The 12635-nt window shown below is 38.7% G+C and overlaps 3 protein-coding genes across 4 annotated transcripts in view; 1 reads left to right on the forward strand and 2 right to left on the reverse strand.

Annotated features, from left to right (window-relative positions):
* Window positions 1-9224, reverse strand: LOC114519144 (tetratricopeptide repeat protein 28-like). The gene is made up of 13 exons (XM_028539218.1): window positions 9065-9224; window positions 8685-8894; window positions 7530-7701; window positions 3943-6731; window positions 3417-3630; window positions 3150-3253; window positions 2669-2906; window positions 2440-2528; window positions 1972-2179; window positions 1275-1321; window positions 1083-1159; window positions 915-993; window positions 1-607 (listed from the first exon to the last, which is right to left on the reverse strand). Exons 1-13 carry the CDS (start codon window positions 9101-9103, stop codon window positions 263-265), a joined length of 4611 nt encoding a protein of 1536 aa, XP_028395019.1. The 5' UTR covers window positions 9104-9224; the 3' UTR covers window positions 1-262.
* Window positions 8750-12635, forward strand: part of LOC114519146 (golgin subfamily A member 1-like) — a 24310-nt gene continuing 20424 nt past the window's right edge. Inside the window, exon 1 of the mRNA XM_028539223.1 lies at window positions 8750-8839. The gene's annotated coding sequence lies outside the window, so the exon portion shown is untranslated. The remainder of the gene's footprint in view (window positions 8840-12635) is intronic.
* The window catches only part of LOC114519145, a 5050-nt gene continuing 1909 nt past the window's right edge, over window positions 9495-12635 (reverse strand). For both annotated transcript variants that reach the window (XM_028539220.1, XM_028539221.1), the window contains exons 3-5: window positions 12028-12456; window positions 11319-11917; window positions 9495-10954 (exon numbers count right to left, since the gene is read on the reverse strand). In XM_028539220.1, the coding sequence (XP_028395021.1) occupies window positions 10055-10954; window positions 11319-11917; window positions 12028-12456 (1928 nt within the window). In that variant the 3' untranslated portion in view covers window positions 9495-10054. The remainder of the gene's footprint in view (window positions 10955-11318; window positions 11918-12027; window positions 12457-12635) is intronic.

Consider the following 12635-nt stretch of genomic DNA (forward strand, 5'->3'; position numbering starts at 1 on the left):
GACGACGTTATGACGAACAAATCCGCCATCCGGTACGGTGTAAACGGAGCTCCACATTAGCTCCGAAGAAGTATAGATACATTGTATTATCTTCCAATAGACAAGGTGATCTAATCATAAAGATAATCCCACCGGTTTGACCATGCATTTCAGCCGCTAAAAGGGAAAGCCCTATTCAAGTGCTACACGGGAAGCAAATGAATTGAGTTGATTGATGTTTTAAATTATACATTTTTCATGGAAATAAGTTTTCCAAAATCTTTTACAAAGAAAGAAGTTTTCTAATTTCTTCGCGTCTCTGGCTTCGTATTCCTCCTAAACACTGCCTCAAATTCTTGGCAGCTTCGTGTCGTTTCATCAGACACTCGACCAAAGGCAGCGACGCTTCTTTTTCAACTGGCCTTCGCACAGACGACGGACCAGCACCGCTTTGCACTTTAATCTTCGTCAACTTCTCCCCAAGTTTCACCAGGTCGATAGGTTCCCCTTTCCTGTTGTTAATTTCTGGAAGCTTTGACGTTTCTGTTTGTTTGATAGGCCTACGTGCAATTGACGCGTGGTCAAGCTTTTCTTTCTCTTTCTCGTTTTTTGACTTCGCTACTTTTGCCTGGACATGAGATATGTAAACAAATATTGCATTTTTAAACGCTCGCATACTTTACACTTGTTGCAAGTCTTAAATAAATTATCAGTATGCTCAACATCAAATTAAATAATCACTGCATGGCAATTGAGTCAAATGAATGAGTGAAACTTTAGCTTCAGAGTTCATGCAGTGCAAGCTGCTGAATGTGGAACCATAACAAAACTCTGGTTAAAAATATTAGCATAAACATAGTTTACAAATGACTTGCTTATGCTACCATGACAAATATCTAAAAAAGTATACACAGTCACAAAGTAGTATGTACTACCTGTGTTAACAAAACACCGTTGTGCCATTTTCTGACATCAGTCATCGCCAACTTGTATTTTGCATTAATTGAATCCAAGCTGAAAAAGTCATCGCTAAATATTTACTTTCATACTTAACGCTAGAAAATGTCCTTGTTTTGATCTCTCAACTAAATGCACGACCGTACCTGTGTGCTACATGATATCTTGCTGTGTTTTCTTCATCACTAACTCGATAACTCATCCAGGATGCACGAAGATTAACCTTAAAAAATTATTAAGAATAAACAAATATTATTATTTGGGGCACGAAAGGATCGAAATTGACATTAAAACGATTTAGGAAAAAAGTTCATATAATCATTCAGAATTATTATTACCTTTGACAGCATTGGATGTTGTTTTATTTCTGTCGATGTTTCCAATCCTGAATTAAGAAAAGTATATATAAAAGAAAAACCTCTGGACGTCCGTGCAGTGGGCCATATTCTGCTTCTGCCATGTATAGTTTGATAATTAAAATAATGGGGTGGTATATCTAGGGGTTGGAGTGATAACTTTTAGTATAAATTTCGAGGTGACTATTGATTTTCCTGCATTCTGATTGGTCAAGATTTGCTGTATGTAAGTGATAGTCACTGGTCGGTGACTATGGCTTTTTTGCTGTTTTCAAATAAGAAATTTCATAATTTTTGATGAAATTATGTTGATTATTATTTGTAAACCCCTTGACATTTATACGAAAACATTCATTTGTAAACGCCTCAGGCTCGGTGATTACAAGCCTATATTTATTTCGCCTTCGGCTATATATTCATTAGGCTTGTAATCACCTCGCCTTCGGGGACTAATTGTTAAATAGTCCAGTAAATCACATACGTCAAAGAGAGAATCGGATCAATAATATTTGTCCCTTAATTACTTCACATATTTTACCCATTATTTAGTACACATCTTGTTTATTCTTAACGGAGTTTCTGTTGTTTTATATTTTATGAAAATACTTGGTGGTTCCCGTAATTTACGATACTGTGTCTGTGCATGACCATAAACTTAAATTATAGATAATTTTTTTACCTGAAAGAAGACCGAAAATATTCAAACATGATTCCGCAGCATTTCTGTCCTCTTTGCTGTTCCTAAATTCAAGCAGTTCATAACCAACTTGACGAAAGCCTAACTCAGCCATCAGTCTTCGAGTACTTCGTTTAAGCCAGAACTTTCGAAGCAACGTGGTATTACATATTTCTATTACTTCATAAGGGCATGTCAACGTTTTCTGAAGCTACAAAAACAGAGTTCAGTAAAATATAATTTGCCTGGAATAACAGTGGAAACCTTCCTTGGAAAAGAAGAAAGGGCTAAACAGAAGCAAGTAAAGAACTATCAATGGCTGTAGCGTACGAAATAGTATTAACTGCAAACAAAGGAAAAAGTTGAAGAGTCATTGAGAGCCAATGAGAAACTATTATAATTTGAGAACTGAGTACTGAAGGAATCAAACTTCTGAGGCTTGAATGGGTTTGAGAGATGATGTTCACTTACCGTGTCTCGAAGATCAACAAGCAAACTCTTCTCGTCTGAAAGAACGACTCGCAAAGCATCCGCGAGGACGGGAGAATAAAAAAGAATACCTGAAGATTGTAAAGGAATTGCGTATAGTATCTTAATAATATAAAATGAAGTTGCTATACCATGCGTTATGATACACAATGAAGTTGCTATACCATGCGAGATAGATGGATTGTATAGGGAGGATATCTAGTGTACTTACAAAAAACAGATTGAAGAAGCGACTCTACTTTTTCCAGACATCCATTTTGATTCCAGTGTGGATACACAAGTATTGTCTGTCTTGAGCTGGTGGTTTTAATCAGAAATCCAACAGAAAGCAAGAATTTCTCAGCCTTGAGGATTAAAGTCAGCCATGAAGCAGTGATCTCACGATAAGGTAGGCTAGTTGTTGCAGCTTTGTCGGACGGAGTTTCCAGGATCGTTAGAGCCTCTTTGATCTATATTTATACATAGAGTGAAAGAAATATTACAGGTAGCCATGTCAGGCATGTCTCCCTAATATTATCGAAGTTCGGTCTCCGCATATTTCCTTTGCTATTAGACAATTACTATATCTGTTCGTTAAGATTACGTGGGGGGAATGACTTGCGGGTTTTGAAAAGCTAATCTCCAAAAATGCTTGTATAACATAATAAGTAATAGCCGCGATATGATACATGTCAATAATTAAGATCAACTACCACTTGTAGCAATATTGCAATCAGATCAGGATGTAAATGATGACGATGAAGAAGTTCAATGACGGTTTCCTTCAAACGGTTTGTTACAAGGCCATCGGAACTTTCTGAAAACAGTAAGTACGAATTTAGCATCCTATCTGTCACCTATAGTAACTGCCTCACTTTTGCGTATATGTCCAGATGGAATTTGCTATCACAGTAAAGCTTGCCCATTCCATCCGAAGAAAAAAATTAGGTGGGTAGTCTTTCAAAAGACATTAGTTTTACCTTTGTTTCGAGGAACCAACCGAAATCTCTCTAAAGCGATTTCCTGTGCTTCATAAAATGATTCCTCGGCCTTACTCCGTCTTATTTCTTCCACATTAACCAGGCTATCTTGACCATATACACGGAATGATGCCCAAAATAGTGGTTCGTCTAATCCTTCAATTGCTTGTACGTGCGTTTTAGCTCTCGATAATGCGCAAGATACGGTCAAACCCTACACAATATTTAAAAAAGTGGTTCTGGGTGTGGTTATTGTAAAGCAAATACCCTAAACTAGGCTGATACAGGAAGCTCGTTTGGAAAAATGTCTGTGCAATCATCCTAGACCTAGGTAAACTATCTACTATCGTCTACTCTTATCGAATTATGTGCAAGCGTAGTTAATCTTTGTGTATCACCTTTCCACAGGTACATAAGTAATATAACAGCTTAAAAATCAGAGTCTCAAAAAAACCCATCCCTATCCCTGGTATAAATAGGTCGGCTCTTGAACTGTTAAAATATGAACATACTTAGTCTTACTTACATCAGAAATATTTTTGTAAAACTGGCGTAGACACGCCATCAATGCATTCTGAGGGGTCGACCACGTCGCCATGACAACTGTTTTGACACCAGCTAACATGAAAGCCAGTGGCAGACAAGTATTGAAAGAGACCAACTCTCTAAACTCATTTCGGCATCCAGAACCTGCACTCAAAACTAGAACCTCCGGAGCATTTTGTAACGCAACGATGTCCGCCAAAGTGATTTCCCACGGATCCCGCGAGAAGAATCCACGCGAGCTACCCACACGTGGATCAATATCAGGAATTGGTGCTAGGGTAATAGTCCCGTGCTCGTGGGAGCCATAGGTAGACAAGTGCATCAGAGTAGTTGAATTACATTCATTCAAAAACATATCCTTCGTAGCTCTTGAGCCGACTTCGGGTATCGTTCCTAGAACGACGGCAACGTCATTAAGTTCTTGTTCTAAGAAGTCTTGCTGCATATGTCCCTGAAAGCCAGCTTGCATTTCGGAGAATCGCATTTCCGGATTTCCAATAACTGCCATCCCTTTTGGGAAATTCTTGTCCACCTTGGTGATTTTTAAAACAGAGATACACGGTAGAAGTTGGACAGAATTGGCAAAATCTGCTATCGTGGTGCCATTAGAGAAGTGAAGGTCTGCAAATGGAACCATACTCAAAAATGCGTTGTTTATGATAATTACATCATGGCCATTTGAGTCTGGACGTATCAAAGATTCTTCAATTGGAAAAATGAATAGTTTAGAAAGCTCTCGTAGGAAATCCATTGAATTCGAACTTTGAGGAGTACATCTTGATTTTGAAGTGGAACCTTGAGGGCTACTTCTGTGACTTGCAGTTGGACTTGGCGGAGTATCTTGCGTCAACGTTGAACCTTTGAATACTTTCCGGTGATCACAACTATAATTCACTAGTTGGTCGCTTGGTTGAAGTAATCCGTTCATGAACTCCTCAATGATTTCTTCCAGCGATGAGTTAGACGGAGGTTTGAACCAGTGATAATGTACTATACCATGTGTTGGGGCAACAACCCAAACGATAAAACCATTCCTAACAACTCTGTAATAAAGGACAACCTTATTACTATCATTAACAACGCGGTATATTTCTGAGAGATCCATACACTCTTTAGCTATCGAATCCATCTCTGATCCTTGTACATGTGCCTTATAGGTTAACATCTCTTTCAGAAGCATGGAATTAGTTGTTTCGGCTACCTCAAGAGCCTCATCCAGTCGACCTTCCTCAGCTAATAGTTCTAAGATCTGATCAACACATGTATTGAGTCTATCAAGCAGTGGATGGGAAACAACAATCGTGTGTCCACGTATTCTTTGAAATGTTGCCTCTAAAGTATCTCGAATGTCAAGCAACAATTCCAAAGCCTCTTCACGCTTTCCCAAAATGAGAAGAACTTGAACCAATGACTCCTTATACGTCTCCTGCAGATGCATTTTCAAATCTTTAGACTCCAATATGGCTCTTTTGAAAAAAAACTCGGAGTGTTGAAACAATCGTAGGTTCTGGTAACTCTTTCCTAAGCAGTACAGCGCTTGAATACGCAGCGTCTGTTCATCATCCATGGTAGTTGACAAGTCCAGCTGTTTTTGAAAATATGTCAACGCATGTTGAGGATTGTTTTGTGACAGCAGCTCTTCGCCGATACAGTTATATGCTGTTGCTAAACAAAAAGGATCGTTCAGAATCTTTGCTGTGTGAATGCTCAATTGAAACCATTCCATCGCTGCTACATTATCTCCCGAAGCCAGGTGAGCCTTACCAAGGCACTTATACGCAAGGACAAGCCCTTTTTGATCGTCATATTTAAGACACAAAGCTAACTGAGTTCTGTGGGTTTTTACAGCCTCTTCGTAGAGATTTTGTGCTAATTCTACTTCTCCTAGAAGACTGTATGCCTTCACTAAACTTTGTTGCTCCACAACCTCAACTTTTGAGAAGAACTCTTTCAAATACACCTTGGCTTGCTCGTACAGTTCCAAATCCTTAAACAACGAACACAGCTTCAAAATACTTCTCCGCTCTATTGCGGAAATCTCTATCTCTTGTTCCATCGTAATCTTGGTGGCCAAAACCTCTCGACATTTTGCCCGCACTTTGGTGTAATGAAATACACCAGCATCATAATCGCCATTTTCAACGTATAGAGTCCCCACTCGGTCGTACGCTTTCAGTACATGAATTGAATTATTGGATGCTTGGACGTGTTCTAATTGTTTCCTTGCAAACCAAAGAGACGTCCCTTTTCTTCCAAGTTTGTGACAACAGTCAGAGGCTTGTAAAAGCATCTCATTAATTGTTTGTTGGTCAGAATTCGGCAAGAACGTTATAGTTGGTTCTTTGCTGACACTGTCTGGAAATTCTTCATCGGAATCTGGAACACTTTCTGAATTCTTTTCTTCAACAGATGCGGTTTCGCATTTATTACCTGAATGCATATTTTGAAGGAGAGAACTACGGATCTTTGCATCTAACTTGCTTTCTTTTAACGTTTCCATACGACTTAATATTGTACGGTTATTTTTTGTTTCAATATTCTCATGTTGCATATTTTGTTGAAACGTGCAGGCTTCTATATTTTTGCAGGCTTCAACATTGTCCATTTTTGAGCAAACATTCAGCTTGTTTTTGAAGGCTTTGGAGTTTTTTTCATCCAAACAATGAGTCATCATTAAAGTAATTAATATCTCCAGGCAGACTTGGAATTTCTCTTGTTCTGCTAATTTTTCGGACAGCAGAAAAAGACTTTGGAAACAATCGAGATTGCCTAAAAAGAGAGAAAGTTGTTATTGGTCTACTGGCAACCTGACTATCACGCAGATTTATACGATTTACGTCCACCATTTAGACGCACCGAAGCGGGCCTCCAAGACCCTACCCCCCTCCCTCCGCAAGTTAACTGATTAATTTACTGCCCTGTGGCACCCCTGGGCTGGGACTGCAAAGGTTTTAAGATTTGGATTACGATTAGTGCTTTGGTCATCTTAAGGAAGGTTTTAGGCTTCTTTTCTACTCGTTGTAAAATCAACTGGTAAACTCGCTGCGAGTGCTTGTATCTAATTAAAATAGACTGACAAGCACTGTGATTGGACGAAACTACTCGCAGCGAGCTTGCGAATAAGTTTTTGCGATGAGCGGGTGAGAGCCTTTATTGGACATGTCGCAGTCAGTGGTCGCAGCCACTGGTCGCAGCCACTGGTCGCAGCCACTGGTCGCAGCTAGCTCTCGGAAGCTTTCGCCCATTTGGATAATGCTTATCTATGCTTTCTAAAGAACGAAGCTATGCTATTGGTTGAAACAGAAATGTATTGTAAAGTTCAGCCAATGAAAATCATTCTTGCGAGGAGCTGCGACACTACCCACCTTCCCGCCTTTATGGTTAATTATTAGCACGGTCATTCTATTTGGAGGACTGAAACTAATCCTATCGAAGCCTTTTAAATTTTATCATGGAGGCAAATTTGAACTTCTCGTTCAGGTAGGTAAAAAAATAAAATAAGATTAAATCGCGTATGATGTTCCTAAGAGATACAATAAGCCATTCAATGAACTATAGAGTCTTCACCTGTCATTTCTTTATGTTCCGGCAAAACAGTAGAACACAATCTGCTTATTTTCTGCACCGTTTCAGGACGATTTTCGACGTCTTGTTCGTACAAATACGCTTTCAGATAGGCACAAATGCTCCTCTCATTGGAGCCAATTTGTTCATAAATCTGTCCAGCCAAATTGTGGATCTAGTAGACCAGTAAACAAGATATAATAATGAGCATTAATTGTAATTTTTTATGATTCTCTAAACACCATTTGACGAGAAGCCGAGAAGGAGTCTGAAAGACTGACTGTTTTAAATAGACAGCAATAGGAATAGTTTTTCATGGTGCAAAAATATCCAAACATCTTCAATTGGTGTACTGGACGTGTTGTATGCAATTTAAGATCAAGGTTCCTCTGCATGCATATTAAGATTCAATTACAGGCAACTAAGACGAATGCAGCTGGATATTCTGTATGTTGCATCAGCATGTGCATTTAAAGTCCTGTTCACACAGGTGGTTTTTGCCGTGAGTTTAGGTACAATTTTTTTTTAATAGATGTCATCAAGTGGATAGGTTACAAATATAAGAGAACTTGTACATAGAACATTCACAATTATTCACTCATTTTATCTATGAACTGGCTATCAACAACTGGCCATAGGTTGTGGTAGGTCACTCTCTTTCACTTTGGATGTCTTTGGGATCCGCCATCTACTATAGTGTCATTAGTGTGATAATATGGGTGAGCAGGAAGCAGAACAAGGGTTAAATTAGTCTCTATTTATCACTTGTCCTTATTATATTTTGATTTACTGTACTCTATGTTATACTTATCTACATCATAAAACTGCACCAGCCAGATGAAGGCAAAGTTATACAATTAAGTTAATTCACCAGTTTTTTGTTTTTGAATGCAAAGTATATTCTTTCTATTTCATCATGACCTTATTTATAAATTTTTGCAAATACCAGAATCATGTCCATGCTACAATATGCATTATCCTAGGTTAGGTTGGCAAAGATTGTGATAATTTAGGTGACTTGTAGTTGAGAATTAAAACTTGAGAATTAAAACTTGTACTGAAATCATTTGTCTATTGCAATGAGCATAATTTACACTACACCATATTTTTGAAAAGCTCTACACTTTCTAAAGTCTGATTTGCCTTAACTCCACTCACCTTTGCGCTGTGCGGATTTAGGTGACTCAATGTTTCAACATCTTTCAGGCAACGATGGAACAGTTTTAACTCCAGAGAAGCAGTTACTTTTCCTTCCAGAGCTTCCTGGTCATTAGGATGTTCAACAAGGATCTTTGAGAATATCTCCAATGACTGTAAGTAGCTGCCTTCGTTTAACATTTTTTTAGCTGCACGTTTTGTTTCGTCAATCTAAGTTATTGTAGTTTTAAAATTAGCATAACAAGTTATACCGTCATACGACTTTCCTAATTTAATACCTTCAACTGACAACATATTTATTTATATATATCGGGCGAGGCCTTTGGCTATTTATATTTAGGCATAGAATACTAAAAAATACATAATTTGATGCACTAAACCTGGTTCGAATCTGCCGGGATTCCTACGGGATTCTCCATAACTCTCGTGCCTCGTATTAATCTATATTTAGAAGCTCTTGTTGTAGTTGAGTTTATTTTTAATATTTTTTAACTAAATCAATCGAACAATTACAATTTCAGTGATTTTTGTAATATTTACAAATTTATTTACAAGATTTTCGCGTCCATAGCAACCAATCGAGCCAGCAAACAATCGCACAAATCTGAGGTACTTTGTGTCCCCTATTGTCAGTTGTCCCCTATTATAATCACGCTTTTCATTTCTAGCTTTGTCGCTCAGGGCCTCTTATGGGGTCCTATTTTGAATTTCGTAGCTGTATCTCATTTCACTTTCAAAATCAATACGCGGGCCATGCACCTCACAATACATTGATATTAAGCCCCATATTATCAAAACAAATATTTTGTGCTAATTAAATATATATTTCTAATTGATTTAAGATAACATAAATTACATAATTACCATTTTTAATCTATGAATCAGTTTGAAGAAGTTATGCCCTTGGGATATACCTTACCGTTATCCCGTGCTAATTATAATGTTTACTAAAATGTTAAAAGAAAATCTTTGCTTTGCAATACGAGTTCTAAGATACTAAATTTTACAATTACATTGCATTTTAAAATCTAAAAAAGTTCTTATTATATTAGGTGTGCATAGCAGGGCAACCAACACAACTCACGAGCTTTTCAATCATACGTTTTCATCATTTGATTTCCCATTTTTAAACATTTTTAGTACAGATAGGTTTCAATAATTAGGTTCGTGGTCGAACGGTCGACTCGAGTTATTAGAACATGTTATTAAAATACATAATGTTCGGTAGGAAGATTTAAAAAAGCTTCAACATGGACTTATTTGTGTCAGAAAAACATGCGTTTAATTTTGCTAATTTCTTATTAGTTTTGAGCGATTGACATTTGCCAACGCCTGGTGCTCGAAGGCTCCCCTACACCTAATAGGCTAAACTAGACGGCCGCAGTTGAGGCTGCGGGCAAATCTGGTAGAGGACGCTTTGAATCACGTCTTTCCATCAAATCTCGCGCAATCGCACTCTCCTCTCCATCAATATCAACATACGACACTGTGTCATCTTCCGCCACCAAAGGCTTCAAACTTGAAGTAGATAAAATCTTATTATCCCTCTTTTGGGATTTCTTATTCTTTCGTGGGACTTTTTCGTAACTGTCTTCTTCTTTCTTCGATGAGCGGCCGATCTTTTTAAACAGTTTAAAAGTACTGCCAGATTTTGATAACTTCGGCGATCCTTTGGATCCCTTCTTCTTGTCAACGACAGAATAAAGTGCTAGCGAGGGTGCACTGCGATGAAGAGTTGTCCGTTTTGATGGATCCAATGTTCCTCTACTACTCCATGATATCTTGGTTAGATCAGGGTTACTGGAGTGTGTGTTTAGCCTACCCCGTGGTTGGGGTTCGTCGTACTCGGACGCTATCTTCTGATCGTCTACAGCCTGGTAGTGAGAACCATTAGTTTCTGGGTTATTTTTAGATTCTTCGTCATCTACCGATTGATAAAGCGAACCAATGTTTCCCTCCATTTTTGTATCCTGCCTGTTTTCTAGGTTTTCTCCACTACTTTGCAAATCAAAAACATCTTGTTCAGGTCCTAAAGGTTTGTCCTGTTCATTCACAGGTGGTCTTGGTGGCAAGGGTTCGTTTTTCTTCTCAGAACTAATCGACGCCTTTTGTCCGCTTCCTGACATAAAAGATGGTTTATGTGGTAGAGGTGGGGGAAGTTCAACCACCAACGGCTCTGTGTCCTGAGCCCCAAAGCCTGGTTTGACAAATGGATACGAGGAAGGAGTGTGCGCTCTCTTATTACCAAAGGTATCATACGCGTTTGGATCCTAAAATCAAAAAATCAATATCTGCGTTATTTCTAAAGCTGTATATAGTCGATTTTGACATGGTTTGAAAACTCCTTGCCTCCTGTATTTCACTCTCTTTTATGATCAACGGAAGTTTCTCAATCTCCTTATTTTCTACCCATATTTTTGTTTCCTGCTCATGCAAATTCTTTGAAATGCATGATGGATAAAATTACAACATTTCTGCAGAGCTCCACCATAGCTGATTATAGACGCTTTAAACAAACTATTCATTAAATAATTTATTGTCTTCACTGGAAAAAGGAAAGCAATTGTGGGAAGACATGAGATTTTTCCTCTCGGATTTCTCCTAGGATTTTTAAATATTGCGCAATATACGTACATTGGAGGGTGTTGTGGGAGGACTCATTCCTATATCCCTATCCAACATCACACTTCCCTGCATACTGTTAAGTCGATCGTAACTGTTCACAATAGATCCTTGATCCAAATTAGCTGTAGATCTATCAAGCTTATCATAAAACTCCATATTCTTTCTTGGACTACTGCTGCTCGGCAGCGATGCATGCCGGTGCCGCGACAGATGGCTATAACTATCCTCGGGCGGTGGACTTGCGAGCTTGAACCGGGTCCGCTCTAGGCTACCAAAAGACCTGCTACGGCTATCCTCTTTAGAGGGACTTCCGTCAAAACTTAGCGTTCGTTCTAGATGGTCGTAGGAATCGCTGATATTCCGTTCCTGAATAGAGCGTTGGCTTTGGCTTCTATGAGGTGGAGTCTTGTTATTGTTCAGTCGACTGTATGATCTTTCTAAAGATAAACGATCACTGAGGCTTCCACTGCGATCGAGACGATCATACGAAACAGCAACTGCGGTACTCGTTGATTGAATACTTGACTTGCGCTCCAAATGGTCGTACACGCCTTGATGATGGTTGTTTTGTACGATGGCTTGAGGCTGACTTGGCATCGTATTGATTACTGCAACAAAAAGACAAAAAAATCAGTGCATCTCGTGAAAATCTATTTATTATTTTTAAACTTTGAAAGTGAAAGTACATAGTGAATAAGCTTGATATAATATAAAATACCTCCCAAATTAAGCTGTGAACTAGTCAACATGACACTCCAACGTAACTGTCCATAGGCCTGAGCAATTTCCTCGTCATTTGCAGAGTTTAATCGATTCCTTCCACCTGCTGACCTGAATCGGCTAGCTCGCAAACTTGTGTAGTGATCAAGTTGATCAAAAATTAGGTTGTCTTCACTGTTGGTTGTAAGTAATTCATACTTTCCTTCACCCATTGGAGATTTTCTGCCTGCTTCGAACACAAACTCATTGCTGTCTGTGCATTCGTAGTTCCGTATGGTGGTTAGCGGCCATTGTGATAGAACAGAGTGGGTTCGCTCTAAGGCAAGTGTGATTCCCCATTCAGATAAGTGCAATAAACAGTTAAGATTCTTTGCACCAATTCTTTGGAGGTGCTTGCTCTCAGCTCCCTTCACCCTGAAGCTGGTTTCTGAATAAAAAGACAACTTTTTAAAGTAATCCTCTGTTTTTGTTTTTGTTATTAGCGAGGTTCAGATTTGACTTCCACTACCACTACCACTACCGAGACCTTAAATGGCAAATAAACCAATCAGATGCTACCTGATTAACCAATCACATGCTGAATAGGTCAGCAAAAGGTAGCGGTAG

This window comes from Dendronephthya gigantea, unplaced genomic scaffold (genome assembly GCF_004324835.1).
Source record: "Dendronephthya gigantea isolate DGI-Jeju-01 unplaced genomic scaffold, DenGig_1.0 000012F, whole genome shotgun sequence".
In the NCBI taxonomy this organism is placed as follows: Eukaryota; Metazoa; Cnidaria; class Anthozoa; order Malacalcyonacea; family Nephtheidae; genus Dendronephthya; species Dendronephthya gigantea.

What these genes read in the sequence shown, in the direction of transcription:
- LOC114519144 (XM_028539218.1), bottom strand. Translation starts at nt 9,103, where the DNA reads ATGGAGAATCCCGTAGGAATCCCGGCAGATTCGAACCAG. An exon ending in GCTTCTTCAATCTGTTTTTT is followed by an intron (nt 2,529 to 2,668) that starts GTAAGTACACTA and finishes TACAATCTTCAG; the next exon opens with GTATTCTTTTTTATTCTCCC. An exon ending in AACATCCAATGCTGTCAAAG is followed by an intron (nt 1,160 to 1,274) that starts GTAATAATAATT and finishes TAATTTTTTAAG; the next exon opens with GTTAATCTTCGTGCATCCTG.